At 35.4% G+C, this 14,742-nt stretch overlaps 1 protein-coding gene and 1 long non-coding RNA gene across 2 annotated transcripts; both read right to left on the bottom strand.

The window, feature by feature from the left end:
- Positions 1–473: 473 nt before the first annotated feature.
- Positions 474–2,957, bottom strand: LOC120356108. Its single transcript, XR_005573934.1, has 3 exons — positions 2,876–2,957; positions 2,080–2,220; positions 474–583 (listed from the first exon to the last, which is right to left on the bottom strand). It is a non-coding gene; the product is annotated as an uncharacterized LOC120356108 (long non-coding RNA).
- A 79-nt stretch (positions 2,958–3,036) lies between these two features.
- Positions 3,037–12,629, bottom strand: LOC120356107 (leucine-rich repeat serine/threonine-protein kinase 1-like). The gene is made up of 4 exons (XM_039444931.1): positions 12,483–12,629; positions 10,616–10,793; positions 5,586–5,792; positions 3,037–3,123 (listed from the first exon to the last, which is right to left on the bottom strand). The coding sequence occupies exons 1-4, from the start codon at positions 12,593–12,595 to the stop codon at positions 3,037–3,039; spliced, it is 585 nt and encodes a 194-aa protein (XP_039300865.1). The 5' UTR covers positions 12,596–12,629.
- Between the last annotated feature and the right edge of the window lie 2,113 nt (positions 12,630–14,742).

Raw genomic sequence — 14,742 nt, 5'->3', positions numbered from 1 at the left:
TAGGTCCTGAAAATCATTTGAGCCTTGCTCCAAAGTAAGGTACACGTTATAATGGCAGTATTTGATAGAATTGGGTGTTGCAATCCTTGTCTATCATTGGACAAAGCAGATAGCGCTATCCTTTTCTAGTTCTGCAACGTTGCCAGACCGTTTTTCAACAGTGTAGACATAATAAATTAGCAAAGTATTCCATCTCAATTATGAAAATTTATAAATTTATCACTGGAAAATATATTTCTTGAAGAACAAAATATAAGTGATCATTTCCAACGAAAATAAACTGTAAATATTACATCAGTTATATTGGTTATACTCTATAGAAGGCAGTGGCAAGGCAGAGATCGGCAGCAATGTTCTCCTATCTTTCTACACTGCCATTATAACGTGGACCTCACTATAGCCAATATAAAATATCATAACATATCAAAAATAGTTGAAATAGTCAGAAATGCAATGCAGTTGTTAATGTTGTTACCTTTTCGGTAATATCTTCTTCTCCATTGTAGCGCATTATTTCCGGGCCATAATCCTTCAGTACCTCCGAAACCTTTAGTTCCAGAAGGAAGGGTCAATCTACTTATACCTAGAAGAGATAAAACTTGAGTCAATCATCAGGATTGAATCAATAGACTAGCGATATATTTGTGAACTCTAGTAGATTATTATTTATTTTGATTCATTACATATGTTTTACTTTATATTTATTTTTTTAGCAATGATAAAAACATATAATCATAAAATGATTGGAATGGAAAAACAGGCTTATAACCCTTACCATTCCATTCCCGAATTTTGAAACTAATTCCCGAATTAGTTCAAAAGTGAAGGTAGGCTATATGGTTCGTCGGCACTAGGTTGTGTTTGAATACACAGATATTTTTGATCCCAAAATGATTAGAAACATTTGATTTGGAATATTCATATAGGAAATTAATTTGAACAAAGCATAAGCACCAATGAAAGTTTTTATGAACTGTGGGGTATTTATTCTTATACTTTGCTTTATAATTGAGGAATCGTTTGAATTGTGAATGAGAGGAAAATCTGCACCCTTACTTCCCTACACTTATAAACCTCAAAATCATATAGCCTATTAATGTTCATAAAGAAAACGTATCTTTCATCAACGTTAGTAGGCAGTTGTCTACTAACTTTGTCTTTCCATAAAGCTGAGGCAGGACCTCCTAAATACCCAAAAAAGGTAAAACCTCCTAAAACTCGAACATCTTGAAAATGTATCTTTCCATCATCGTTAGTAGACAACTGTCTACTAACTTTGTCTTTCCATAAGTTGAGGCCATGATTCTAGTTTGGAGTCATTGATAGAATTTTTTTTTTTACATTTTTCTTTTTTAATCTAATGATTAAAATTGCAACAATATTATAGAAAAGAAATTGATTTCTAAAATCATGAAAAGGAGAAATGAAGTTTGTAGTAAATCAGCATTATGGTAGTTTATTTTGTCGATTTTTCGCCAACACGACAACACAGAAAAGAAATTGATTTCTAAAATCATGAAAAGTGGGAGAATGAAGTTTGTAGTAAATCAGCATTATGGCAGTTTATTTTGTCGATTTTTCGCCAACACGACAACAAAAGTTCTGTGATGGATTGATTGGATTGGCGTATCGACGGCAGCCGACTGATAACAGCGCTTACACTCACATTCCGGGACGACACGTCACGGTACGATAGGACAGAAAGCTCTATGTTTATTTAGGATTTTCTAGACATTTTAAATATTATAAATTATTTATTAATTTTTGAGAAAACATAACAACAGGTCAATGTAACTTACAGAGCGCGAGGTCTACTGTTCACAGAACTTCTAGTAACAAATGTTCATTACAATTTTCTACTGTGATAATACATAAACTTCTACTGAGACCTGAAACATTTAGTGAGAGCTCTGGACAGAATGAATATTTTTTTTCCTATTCTAACATCAAAATCATACATTACAATTCATTCAAGTTCATTACAATCTTTTAATGAGTCCTGATACAGAAAGCTCTGTTCCAAATAAATATTTTATTGTGAAGTAGTATTTTAGATTTAAAATAGTAAATTATACATACCATAATCGGCCAATTTTATATAGACAGGCACATCTAGATGATCTTGGAAAGGAGGGGCATGGACCACACAAGAACATTTTCAGACTTCAGATCCCGGTAAATGATGTGCTGCTGGTGAAGATACTCAATAGCCTTTGCCACCTAAAACACAAATTCAAATTGGCAATTCGCATATAATATACAGAGTGAGTCATATGTATGGAAACCCTTCAATAAATTGTAGACTGTTGTAGATATAATACTGTAACTTTCAGGATAAGTTATTGGTCAAATACTCTACCTTTTGACGTACAACTGAATTTCAAACCCCTCAAAGAGGTGATTTAGGGGTTGTAACTCGAATATTTTAATGCAAACCCATTGTGTGGTACATCATTTTAAAGGCCTTTTTGAAACAAGAAAGATGGCATCGACAAAATTGTTCTATGATACTTATATGCAAAATGGCGGCTGATTGAAGTTTTAGTTTTTAAAGAAATGTGGGGTTGTAACTCAAATATTTTGAATGTAAACACCCATTGTGTGATCATTTTCAAGGCCTTTCTAAAACAAATACTAACAATATTACACTATACACAATAGCATACAAACTAAAAAAAAGTCACGCTTACCAGTTGTAAAAGTGTACTACTGAGCAGGCCTACCACAAAATGATACAGTATCAACACAATATGATACAGTATTATCTCAACTTGATACACAACACCATAATTTGATACAAAACTTCCAAACTGAATGATTTCTACTGACCATGGGATATCTTCTTATGCTATCTTTTCTCTAAGACGTTACTCACTTGAAGAATAACCGCTTGCAGGGTGAAAGCACCAAGTTTGGCCCCGATCTCCGGTAGTTCCTGAGCGTGACGTCAAGAGCACCAAGTGGCGCCAAGTCCAGCACCAAGGCGAGTGGTTTGGTGCAAACCCCACCAGCGGAACGATGTTCGGTGACGCAGTGTCAGCAAATGTTCAGCTCCTGTCTGGCTGTGCAATAGGCTTTACTGGCGTACTGCAAGGGGTCACGGTCCCATTTGCCCTGAGCTCCCTGCAATCATCAATAATTTATTAAAAAATAACTATCTGTCGGATAAAAATTATCCAGACACCAATAGAAAGTACACATTCTCCCCGTTAATTTGATATAAAATAATTACGCATTCGACGCCCATGATTCTGAGAGAAGTGATATTCAAAAGAAGAACACATTATCACGATGTTTCCAATTTATCATAAAAGTTAAATTTCCTTTTGATCCTTCTATCCTTAAACTTTTCTAGCACTACTAGGATATCGGGAATGATATTCTATATCCAATTCTGACGTTGAATTAGAAATTTGAGAAAGTTGCAATTTTACACCATTTGGCACCCTGAAATTTCTTGGGATGGAGGGCCAAATCTCAACATATTTACACAAACTATAGTAGTTCTGTGAACAGTAGACCTCACGCAGTTAAAAACCACAGCTCCTCTAATACTGTCCATCAGAGTGAATTATGTCCTGTCCTGTCAGCGAGATATCGGTGGGTAACAACTAATTCTTTTTTCAATTAAGTCTTGGAGACTCCAGTTATGGAATATAAGACAAGTCAGATTGAATGATTGAAGGTAACTAATGGTTGTTTAGTTGTTGTATGAACAATAATTTGTTGTAATAAACTGAGCTACTATCTCATAGCTTACCGAGTTGGAAGCAGAGAAAAGTCGGGAGGAAATAATATTCTACTTCGAGTTATCAATTGCATGCCTCACTGCTTGCAATTAATAGACCACACGACAGCTGATTTTGTACAAAGTTACATTGAGATATTAATTCATGCAATAATTAATTGACCGAGCGAAGTGAGGTCTAAGATTCAAGTCGTCGGTTTGGCATTTCTCTCAATGTTTAAATGTTTATATGTAGCGCATTTACGGCGAAACGCGGTAATAGATTTTCATGAAATTTGACAGGTATTTCCTTTTTAAATTACGCGTCGACGTATATTCAAGGTTTTTGAAAATTTTGCATTTCAAGGATAATATTAGAGGAAAAAGGAGCCTCCTTCATACGCCAATATTAGAGTAAAATCTGTGTGTGGCCACTCAACACTTTCCTTGCCGTTATGAAAATTGATCACCTGACGCCAGTGTTCTCACGCATCTCAAGTCTACTTATAAACAAGATCTCAGCCAGCTGGTGACAGGACAATAACGCTGGAGACATAAGAGGTCTGCTATCTCTTCATAGTGAATCATTTGATAGAATCAACAGTTGCCAAAAGTTTGCAATTGGATAATCTTATTTTCTCTAATTTCGAGCTTATTTTCAATTTTAGGTGAAAATGTTACTGAACATTAGTTGTAGAGATTTTCATGCTCAATCTTTTCCAATGAATTTTTTTGTTTAAATTGTGCCTGAAGCCTGTTAATTGAGAATCTAAAATCAAACTTTGCATAGATGGGGCGGAGCTCCTGAAATTTTACAGATATGAGACTTGTGGCAGTTGATAGAGCTCATTAATGACTATTTCAGGTATGAATTTAATCAAAATCGTTGGAGCCATTTCGAGAAAATCGCGAAAAACCCTGTTTTTGAGAACATTTTCGCCATTTTAGCCGCCATCTTGAATTGTATTTGATCGAAATTGTTCGTGTCGGATCCTTATAATGTAAGGACCTTCAGTTCCAAACTTCAAGTCATTCCGTTTATTGGGAGATGAGATATCGTGTACACAGACGTACATACACCCACACACACACACATACAGACCAATACCCAAAAACCACTTTTTCGCCACACTGCAGACAAAAAGCAGCTGTTTTCCAGTCCCTACGTAGATCTGAAAGACATTGTTTGCAGAGGACTCTCGTCTGACGTCAGAACAGGTTTCTTTCCGGCCTAGGCCGGAAAGAGTGCCCTTTCCAGCCGCTAACATGGAACAAGAAAGTTGATCAAGAAACAGCTGATCAAAAAACTTTTCATTATTTGTGTTCATTATTCAATAATTAAAACATTTATAATAATATCATCTTATTGTCATTTGAAATAATAAAAAGTATAAACTCAACCTCCCACATAATTGAACATAATCTTTTAGGTTATTCAGACAAATCAGAATAAAAATAAAAATACTTGGACAATTTCCTGATATTCAGATTACCTCAGATTTGCTATAGCTATGACCTTCCACTTCTGCTTTCGAAGTGCTTAGTAACAATTATTATATATACATGTATATATATATTGTTTATTTTTCTGTGTGGCGAAAAATAGCGTTCGCTCCACGGGCAAAATGTTTTTCCGTCTCTCAATCTTTTCTAGTCCTCGGCCTACGGCCTCGGACTTGAAAACCGATTTCGAGCCGGAAAAGTCTAATTTTCAACCCTAGGTGCGAAATATACTATTTTGGACTCACGGGACCTTGAAACGTATAGAAATTTAGAAATTGGGGTACCTTAATTTTTTCGGAAAGCAATACTTTCCTTACCTATGGTAAGGGCAAGAAAGTAATAAATAGATTATTGCCTTGTAAGCAATGACGGCCGACTGACTAGCATTGGGCCCAGGAGCGACAGGCTGCAGCATCTTCATGGCGACATCGATGCTTGCATTGGAGCCGCGCACTTTGCACGTGCCTTTGAACACAAAGCCAAATGCGCCCCTGCCCAGCAGGTGGCCTCTGGTTATGCTGTTCGGACGGATCAGGTGCCTTTCGCCCAGGTCTAGGAACATCTGCGCAAATAGAACCATGAATAAATCATTTGTTACAATATTGCCGTATTCAATAATAAACATGATATAATATACAGAGTGAGTCATATATATGGGAACCCTGCAATAAGTTGGAGACTGTTGTAGACATAACTGTAACTTTCAGGATAAGTTATTGATCGAATACTCTACCTTTTGACGTATGACTGAATTTCAACCCCTCATAAGGGGGTGACTTAGGGGTTGTAACTCGAATATTTTAAATGTAAATACCCATTGTGTAGTACATCATTTTAAAGCCCTTTTTAAAACAATAAAAATGGAATCAATAAAATGTTCTATGATACTTGTATCTACAATGGCGGCTTATTGAATTTTCACGTGAAAACTCAAACTACAATCAGCCGCCATTTTCGATACAAGTATCATAGAACACTCTTATTTGTATCATCTTCCTAAAATGATATACCACACAATCGGTGTTTACATTTGAAATATTTGAGTTACAACCCCTCATTTCTCTGAAAACTAAAACTTTAATCAGCCGCCATTTTGGATACTGATATCATAGAACATTTTTATTGAAGCCATATTTCTTGTTTTAAAAAGGCTTTAACTGTTACAACGGTATCCTCTGAAGAATTCAACCAATACTTATCAGTGCTATAGCAGAAATTCATATAGCGATTGAGCCTTCAGCTGTTTCTGCTGAGGAGCTTCTGGTATCTTCCCAAAAAACGCAGGCTGTATTTGTATTGAAAGGAGTATCATGTGATCAAGTCTCTTACATAGTTTCTAGAATGAAGTCCTCCACTAGCAAAGATATTTATTCCCTTTCCAGTTCCTTCATAAAACAAGTCATTGAATTTATTTTACAGCCATTAACATCTTGTTTTAATGCCTGTATCAGAGAATCAGTTTTTCCATCATCACTCAAGCATTCTAGAACATTGCCCATATACAAGAGGGGGGACAAAGACTCACCAGAAAACTTTAGGCCAATATCGGTACCACCCATCTTTAGTAAGATATCTGAATACATTATTGCCTCACAACTGTATGAATTCTTTGAATCAAATAGTTTGTTCTGTGAAACTCAGTACGGATTTAGGAAAGGTAGGTCAACTATTGATGCTGTTAGTACCATTGTGGCTGACATTGAGGATGGTTTTAATGATAAGAAGCATACAGGATTGGTTCTTTTCGATTTGACTAGAGGATTTGATGTGGTGGATCACAACATTTTATTAAGTAAATTAGAATTTCTTGGTATCCAAAACAATGCTCTTAAACTATTAGAATCTTATTTACAGGGTCGTATCCAGACAGTATGTGTAAACTCAGAGTTTTCCAAGCCAATTGCTGTAGCACATGGCGTTCCTCAGGGGTCCATTCTTGGGCCTCTACTTTTTCTGGTTAATATGATGAACGATATTGGGTTTAGCATTCGATCCAAGGTGGTATGCTATGCTGATGATTCATCATTAGTTACTGCTGATGTGGATCTCAGTGCTCTTGAACAGAAGATGTCCAGATGTCAGAGCGAGGCGGAAGCCTGGTTTAGGGCAAACCGTCTATTTTTGAATACAACCAAGACCCAGAAGCTAGTGCTTGGTTTGAGACAGATCAGTCAGAGTGCAAAAAGTGCTAAGCTTCTTGGCATTACACTAGATTATAAACTCACATGGATATATCATATAGAAAGTGTCTGCTCCAAACTTAGTAGGGTTATATACCTTCTTCGAAGGCTCAGGGATTGTGTACCCGCACACTATTTAAGAATGTGCTATTTCGCTTTTTTCAGTGTGTCTTTATGTACCCAGATGTGCAAAGAGTGTTCTTACTACAGAAAAAGGCTATAAGAGCTATATCAGGTGCAACGTATTTGGAGCATTGCAAGCAATTATTTATAAAAGAAAAAGTTATGACAGTTTACAGTATGGTAGCTTTCAAACTCCTACTTCAAGTAAAGAAGGATATAGGATCATATAGATGCAGAGTTGACATCCACAGCCATAATACACGAAATAAGACAAAAATAGATGTACCTTACACAAGACTGAAAAAAAGTATTAACTAGTCCTAATCATGTATTCTTGAAACTTTTTAATATTCTGCCAGACTCAGCCAGAAACTTGCCTTTAACAGTATTCCGACAAAAACTTGAAAACCTTCTCTTAAAGTTCCCACTATACTCGCTTTCTGATTTCCTCCAACTGCCAGTAGAGAATCATTTTTTGGAAACCATACGAGATAGTACTCTGTAGTCTTTTATATTTTTATATTTAAATTATGCATTATGTACGTTGGATTATTTTACTCATGATATTATTGTTTTATTGACATATATGGAGGAAACCTTAAATAGAGGTTTCCAATAGCATTGTTTGTGTCCTGAATGGAATGAAACTTTTATTCTATTATTCTGTTATTTTATTATGATGTATTTATAATGTACAATTTGACGTTTCCGATAGCATTGTTTGTATGCACTAAAGGAATAAAAATCATTCTTATTCTTATGAGGGCTTCAATGGTTCGTGGTTTGTTTATGTATACACGTGCTTTTAGGTAACTCCAACAAACTAATTATTGGCCCTTATTTTTCTCGAGAAAACGGTCGAACCGTCACTGTCAATACGGAACGTTACCTAACGATGCTGCGTGAATCTTTTCTGCCACAATTGAGAAGACGACGTATCAACGTCAATACTGTATGCTTTCAACAAGATGGGTATATATACGTGTATACATAAACAAACCACGAACCCTTGAAGTATTGAGTGAAACAATAACACAATAAATTCGAGCGGTACCACGTGCAATGCTTCAGAGCAGTATGGAAAACTTCTCACAACGTCTACAGGAGTGTATAGACAGCCTTTAACAGAAGTTATTTTCGTACATAATCGATGTTTTTACTTTCCTTGTCCTATTACCTAGGCTTTACAAAAAAAATTAAGGTACCCTAATTTCATGTTTTATATACGTTTCAAGGTCCCCTGAGTCCAAAAAAAGTGGTTTTTGGATATTGGTCTGTATGTGTGTGTGTATGAGTGTATGTGCGTCTGTGTACACGATATCTCATCTCCCAATTAACGGAATGACTTGAAATTTGGAACTTAAGGTCCTTCCCCTATAATTTATAAATTTAAAATGTTTAGAAAAAATCCTAATTTAACATAGAGCGTTCTGTCCTATCGTACCGTGACGTGTCGTCTCGGAATGTGAGTGTGAGTGCTGTTATCAGGTCTGGCTGCAACTGTCTACAAAGTTGATGGAAAGATACTTTTTCAAGATGATCGATGTTTTTGAACGGGTGGTATTATAGTCCACTAGACAGCTGATTTATGATTAATAATTCTATAGTCTGATTTTTACTCTAAAGCTGCGTACACATATTCGCGCTTCCAACCCGCACCGAGCACGCTCCTCCCTCGTTACGTCCTCGTACCACCATCGAACCACAGTCGCTCCGCCCACGCACCCATCATAAACGTTACGGAAGATGTTAGATCTTCTCGCGTTCCCAGGCCCCTTTTTTTCGAGTCCAAAAAAGTGGTTTTTGGGTATTGGTATGTGTGTATGTATGTATGTGTGTGTGTGTGTGTGTGTGTGTGTGTGTGTGTGTGTATGAGTGTATGTGCGTCTGTGTACACGATATCTCATCTCCCAATTAACGGAATGACTTGAAATTTGAAACTTAAGGTCCTTCCCCTATAAGGATCCGACACGAACAATTTCGAACAAATCCAATTCAAGATGGCGGCTAAAATGGCAAAAATGTTGTCAAAAACAGGGTTTTTCGCGATTTTCTCGAAAACGGCTCCAACGATTTTGATCAAATTTATACCTAAAATAGTCATTGATAAGCTCTATCAACTGCCACAAGTCCCATATCTGTAAAAATTTCAGGAGCTCCGCCCCATCAATGCAAAGTGTGATTTTGGATTCCCAATTATCAGGCTTCAGATACAGTTTAAACAAAAAATTTCAAGTGTAAAAGATTGAGCATAAAAATATCTACAATTAATGTTCAGTGACATTTCCACCTAAAATTGAAAATAAGTTCGAAATTCGAAAAAATGTGTTTATTCAATAATGCAAAATGTTGGCAACTGTTGATTCTATTAAATCATTCACTATGAAGAGATAGCAGACTTCTTGTGTCTCCAGCGCTATTGTCCTGTCACCAGCTGGGAGATCTTTGAATATTAGACTTGAGATGCGCGTGTACACTAGCGTCAGGTGATCAATTTTCATAACGGCAAGGAAAGTTGTGTGAGTGCGCCACATCAGATTTTTATATTTTCCTCTCTAATTTTTATAATGGCAACATCCAAGGCACACACTGAAAAAATTTTGAGTTTCGTTTAAAAATGAGTGTGTAACTGTTATTTTAAATCATTCATACCTATTGGATGAAAAGACTAAGAAATTGTCAAAGAACCACTGATTTATTGATAATTAGAAAGACCGGTTTCGGTTATTACACCATTTTCAATCTCTGATAAACTAAAATTAAATACAAGAGCAGCAGAATTTATACTAGTATGCGAGTACTGCTATTGGTCGAGGGCATGAACGCCTGCCATTGGCCTAGCTAGACAGTCGCCTCCCCCTCAACGGTGTGACAAAATGGCGGCTTAAGCAACAGAATCGCCATGATAATAAAATTTACTTTCAGTACAAAATAAGAACCAAGAATACAAGTGTGAAAGATAATAAAAGAAATATGTAAATGGAAAAACTATTGACTAATGTAACTCAACTACAGAAAAAGTCATTCATACCTCCCTGCCCAACCCTGTAGTTGGAAGTTATGTTGATCAGCTTTTACGTACCGTATCAGGGGCAATATGTGCGAGCGATATATCGCCGTGTAGTGGACATTTGACACTTTTCTTATCATAGGCAGCAAGGATGCACTCTTCCACCATCCAACTGTACTGCGGATCTGGCTCCACCACTTCTTCATCTTCGTTTATCACTTCTGGATGCCCCTCCATCGAAGGTTTGCGACTGTGGAAAACATTCAACAACTTCAATTATTCCTTTCTAATAATAATAAAATTCATTGAAAAGTATAGTATTGCTATAATAATATTGTTTCTTCGGTAGAATATTACCATAGAGAAACAATAGCATAAGTAGAATAAGCATAGTATGCCATGGTATAGGGCGTTTATGTCGCAACTTTTACTGTTATTTCAAGCCGATAGTTTACGTAGTTCTTTCCCATGCAGCTGTGTGACGCTGGTAGTCTCTCAAATTATGCCGTCGATACACTGTCACCCCAACAAAACAGTAAAAATCGACAATAATCGACAGTAATCGGCTTGAGATAACAGTAAAAGTTGCGACATAAACGCCCTATACCATGGCATATCTACTTATGCTATTATTGTTTCTCTATGATATTACTCAGATTCATTAGAAATATTGCTATAAAGATGAACAAGAAATAACTTCTAGTAAATGGTACTGAGGATCTGGTTCAACCACACTTCTTCATCTTCATTAATTACTTCTGGGTGACCCTCCATCGAAGGTTTGCGACTGTGGGAAACATTCAACAACTTCAATTATTCTTTTCTGATACTACTCACAATCATAAAAAAGTAACTATATATTTCTAATACTACTCACATGAAAAAGTAAAGCTATATAATAATACTAGTAGTTCTGTGAACAGTAGACCTCGCGCTCAGTAAGTTACATTGACCTGTTGTTTTCTCAAAAATTAATATTTATCAATTTAAAATGTCTAGAAAAAATCCTAAATAAACATAGAGCTTTCTGTCCTATCGTACCGTGACGTGTCGTCCCGGAATGTGAGTGTGAGCGCTGCTATCAGGTCTGGCTGCAACTGTCTACAACGTTGATGGAGAGATACATTTTCCAGATGTTCTATGTTTTTGAACGGGTAGTATTACTAGACAGCTTTGTATTGTAATAGAATTGTAATGTATGATTTTGATGTTAGAATAGAAAAAAATACATTTATTTTGTCCAGAGCTCTCACTAAAATTTTTTAGGTCTCAGTAAAAGTTTTTGACCGAGCGAAGTGAGGTCTAGGATCAAGTCTACGGTTTGGCATGTTTATAAGTTGCGCATTTACGGCGAAACGCGGTAATAGATTTTCATGAAATTTGACAGGTATGTTCCTTTTTAAATGCGCGTCGACGTATATAAAAGGTTTTTGGAAATTTTGCATTTCAAGGATAATATAAAAGGAAAAAGGAGCCTCCTTCATACGCCAATATTAGAGTGAAAATCAGACTATAGAATTATTCATCATAAATCGATGAATAATTCTATAGTCTGATTTTCACTCTAATATTGGCGTATGAAGGAGGCTCCTTTCTCCATTTATATTATCCTTGAAATGCAAATTTTCAAAAAAAAAAACTTGTATATACGTCGACGCGCAATTTAAAAAGGAGCATACCTGTCAAATTTCATTGAAATCTATTACCGCATTTCGCCGTAAATGCGCAACATATAAACATTTGAACATTTAAACATTAAGAGAAATGCCAAACCATCGACTTGAATCTTAGACCTCACTTCGCTCGGTCAATGATTTGAATTGAACACCAGGCTTGGCCCTAAACTATTCTACTCCCAAATTTTAATAACATGACAGAAAAATGATCTGTGATTGAAATAAAAAAAAATCTAAATAATAATATTGTAAAACTTTCTCACCTGGATCCAGGACTATCAGGTCCCACTCCACTGTCTCCATCAGATGTGTAGCTTTCTTGCGATTTTCGTACTCGACGATTTCCCGAGCCATTTCCAGTCACATTAAAGTCCATATCCTCGTTCAAATTCTGTCAAATAAGGCAAGAAGATTTAAAAAAATTGAAATTACCTTCATAAAATGCAAAAAGTATTCTTTCATTACCCACGCACAAGCCTAAGAGCTTATGTGGGCATCACTCTCAGTATTATTATTATTATTATTATTATTATTATTCTTAGACTGGTCTGAAAGTGTATTGATCTTCTGAAGGATCTGTCAAGTTAAAGTTAGATATGTCAAAGGTAAATGCTGAATCGAATTCAAATAAATAAACAGTAAGGACCAACATCTTTAATTAAGTGTGTAGTGTTAATGTTGATGTTGTGGAACTTTTCCATAATTGAATAGACTTGAAACGTTGTCAAAAATCCACTTTAATTAATTAAAAATTAATATTTTACAGGAGCATGCTTTCGTGTGTGCTCACACATCATCAGCTGTAAGTTACAGTAAAGTTACAGGAAGTAGAAAGATTCCAACTTAACCAAAACAAAAGCAAGAGCTACTTGATCATTCTGAATAATTATCATTCTATTTTTAATTTATGATTTAATTTTAATTCTAATTTATATTCTTAATTCTAACAAAATTATTAGAAATTATATGATTTCGGCCTACTTTTTATGAAAAACTTTTTACTTATTATAAAACTAACAAAAAGGAAAGCAAGAGCCACTTGATCATTGTAATTGATTGTTAATTCTAATTTTCTTAATTCCATCAAATTATTTGAAATTACATGAATAATTCATATGAAAAAAATTATAATAAAATAAATAGGTGTAAGGCAGTAAAATAGGTTATCTAAGTTAAAAAGATTTCAGAGTAGAAATTTGTAATAAAATGAAGAAATTGTGAAATATCATCATCACTGATTATCAGCTGATAATAATCAGCCAATCGGAGAGCAGGGCTTCTTGCCCTGACGACTCGTCCGAAAAACGCCTCATGTGGCTAAGCCCTAATGAATGATTGAATGAGTTGGAGACTCATTCCTAAACTATACATGCAAAAAGTATTCTTGGGCTGGCCTGAAAGTGTATTGATATTCTGAATGACTACTTGCCAAAGTTCGGCTAGTTTCACACACATCAGGTTCAAATTCGTTTCTAGCGAAGGGCTACTTTCACACACATTCGGTTCGGTTCGTTTTCCCGATAAGTGTGAAACGGTGATTCGGTTTGAATTCGATTCCGAATAGCAACCGCATAGCACCGAACGCCCCCTCAACACGAATAGGTTTTATCATTTTATTCGAATTCGTTGCTAGGAAACCGTAAATAAAAACAAAGTCTTTTACACACGCTCACCTTTTTGTTTTTATTTTAACCTGATATCGTGATTATCTGTTTAAAAATCTTCCATGTCAAAAACATATGTTCAATTCATTTCTGTTAGTTCACTGGAGCAATTTTTTCTCAATGAATAGTTTGCTGAAAGAATATGAAGATAAATTAAAACTCAGGGAGAATCTCTATTTTCCATGAAAATTAACTGATTTCATTAATGGAGAGAAGAGATGAACGTTATGTACCATGTGTCAAAATTGAAACAAATTCAAAAAATAATCACTCTGAACGTCTAAAATTAATATAATCGAAAATAAACTATTCAAATAGTTCACAATTTTTAATTAACTTGAAAATGTTGTTGTTCGAGAAATTACATCTTACTATTTGAACACCAACTTTTATATTTTATTACCATCATGAATTTATTGTGAAAATCCAAACACAGCTGTTTTTGAGAAGAAAATACCTAATTAGAACCGTACGAATTAAAACCTGATTATGTATGAAAGCCTCATTCGTTTTCGGCAATGAACCGCCTCATTCGGTTTCGGCAATGAACCGAACTGAACCGAAAACGAACCGAACTGTGTGAAGCTAGCCTAACAGTTAGATGTCAAAGGTTCTCCACACTAGGGCAGGCGAGTTAGTTTTTGAAGGGCGAATATAAATTTATTATCAATAGAAATTCTTAATTAATACGATAAAATAGGATAATCCTAATTTATAATATGAATCATCAATAGAAACGGAAAACGTTTTGTTTTATTACTTCACTTGAGTAAAGAAGAAAGCTTGACAAAAGAAAAATAGATAGAAATTATTAACATAGCGAGCCTACATTACCATAATATTGGATACGTTTTGGTTT

The sequence above is a fragment of the Nilaparvata lugens genome, unplaced genomic scaffold, assembly GCF_014356525.2.
Source record: "Nilaparvata lugens isolate BPH unplaced genomic scaffold, ASM1435652v1 scaffold5795, whole genome shotgun sequence".
Taxonomy (NCBI): Eukaryota; Metazoa; Arthropoda; class Insecta; order Hemiptera; family Delphacidae; genus Nilaparvata; species Nilaparvata lugens.
This window is presented reverse-complemented; position numbering and strand designations above follow the sequence as displayed.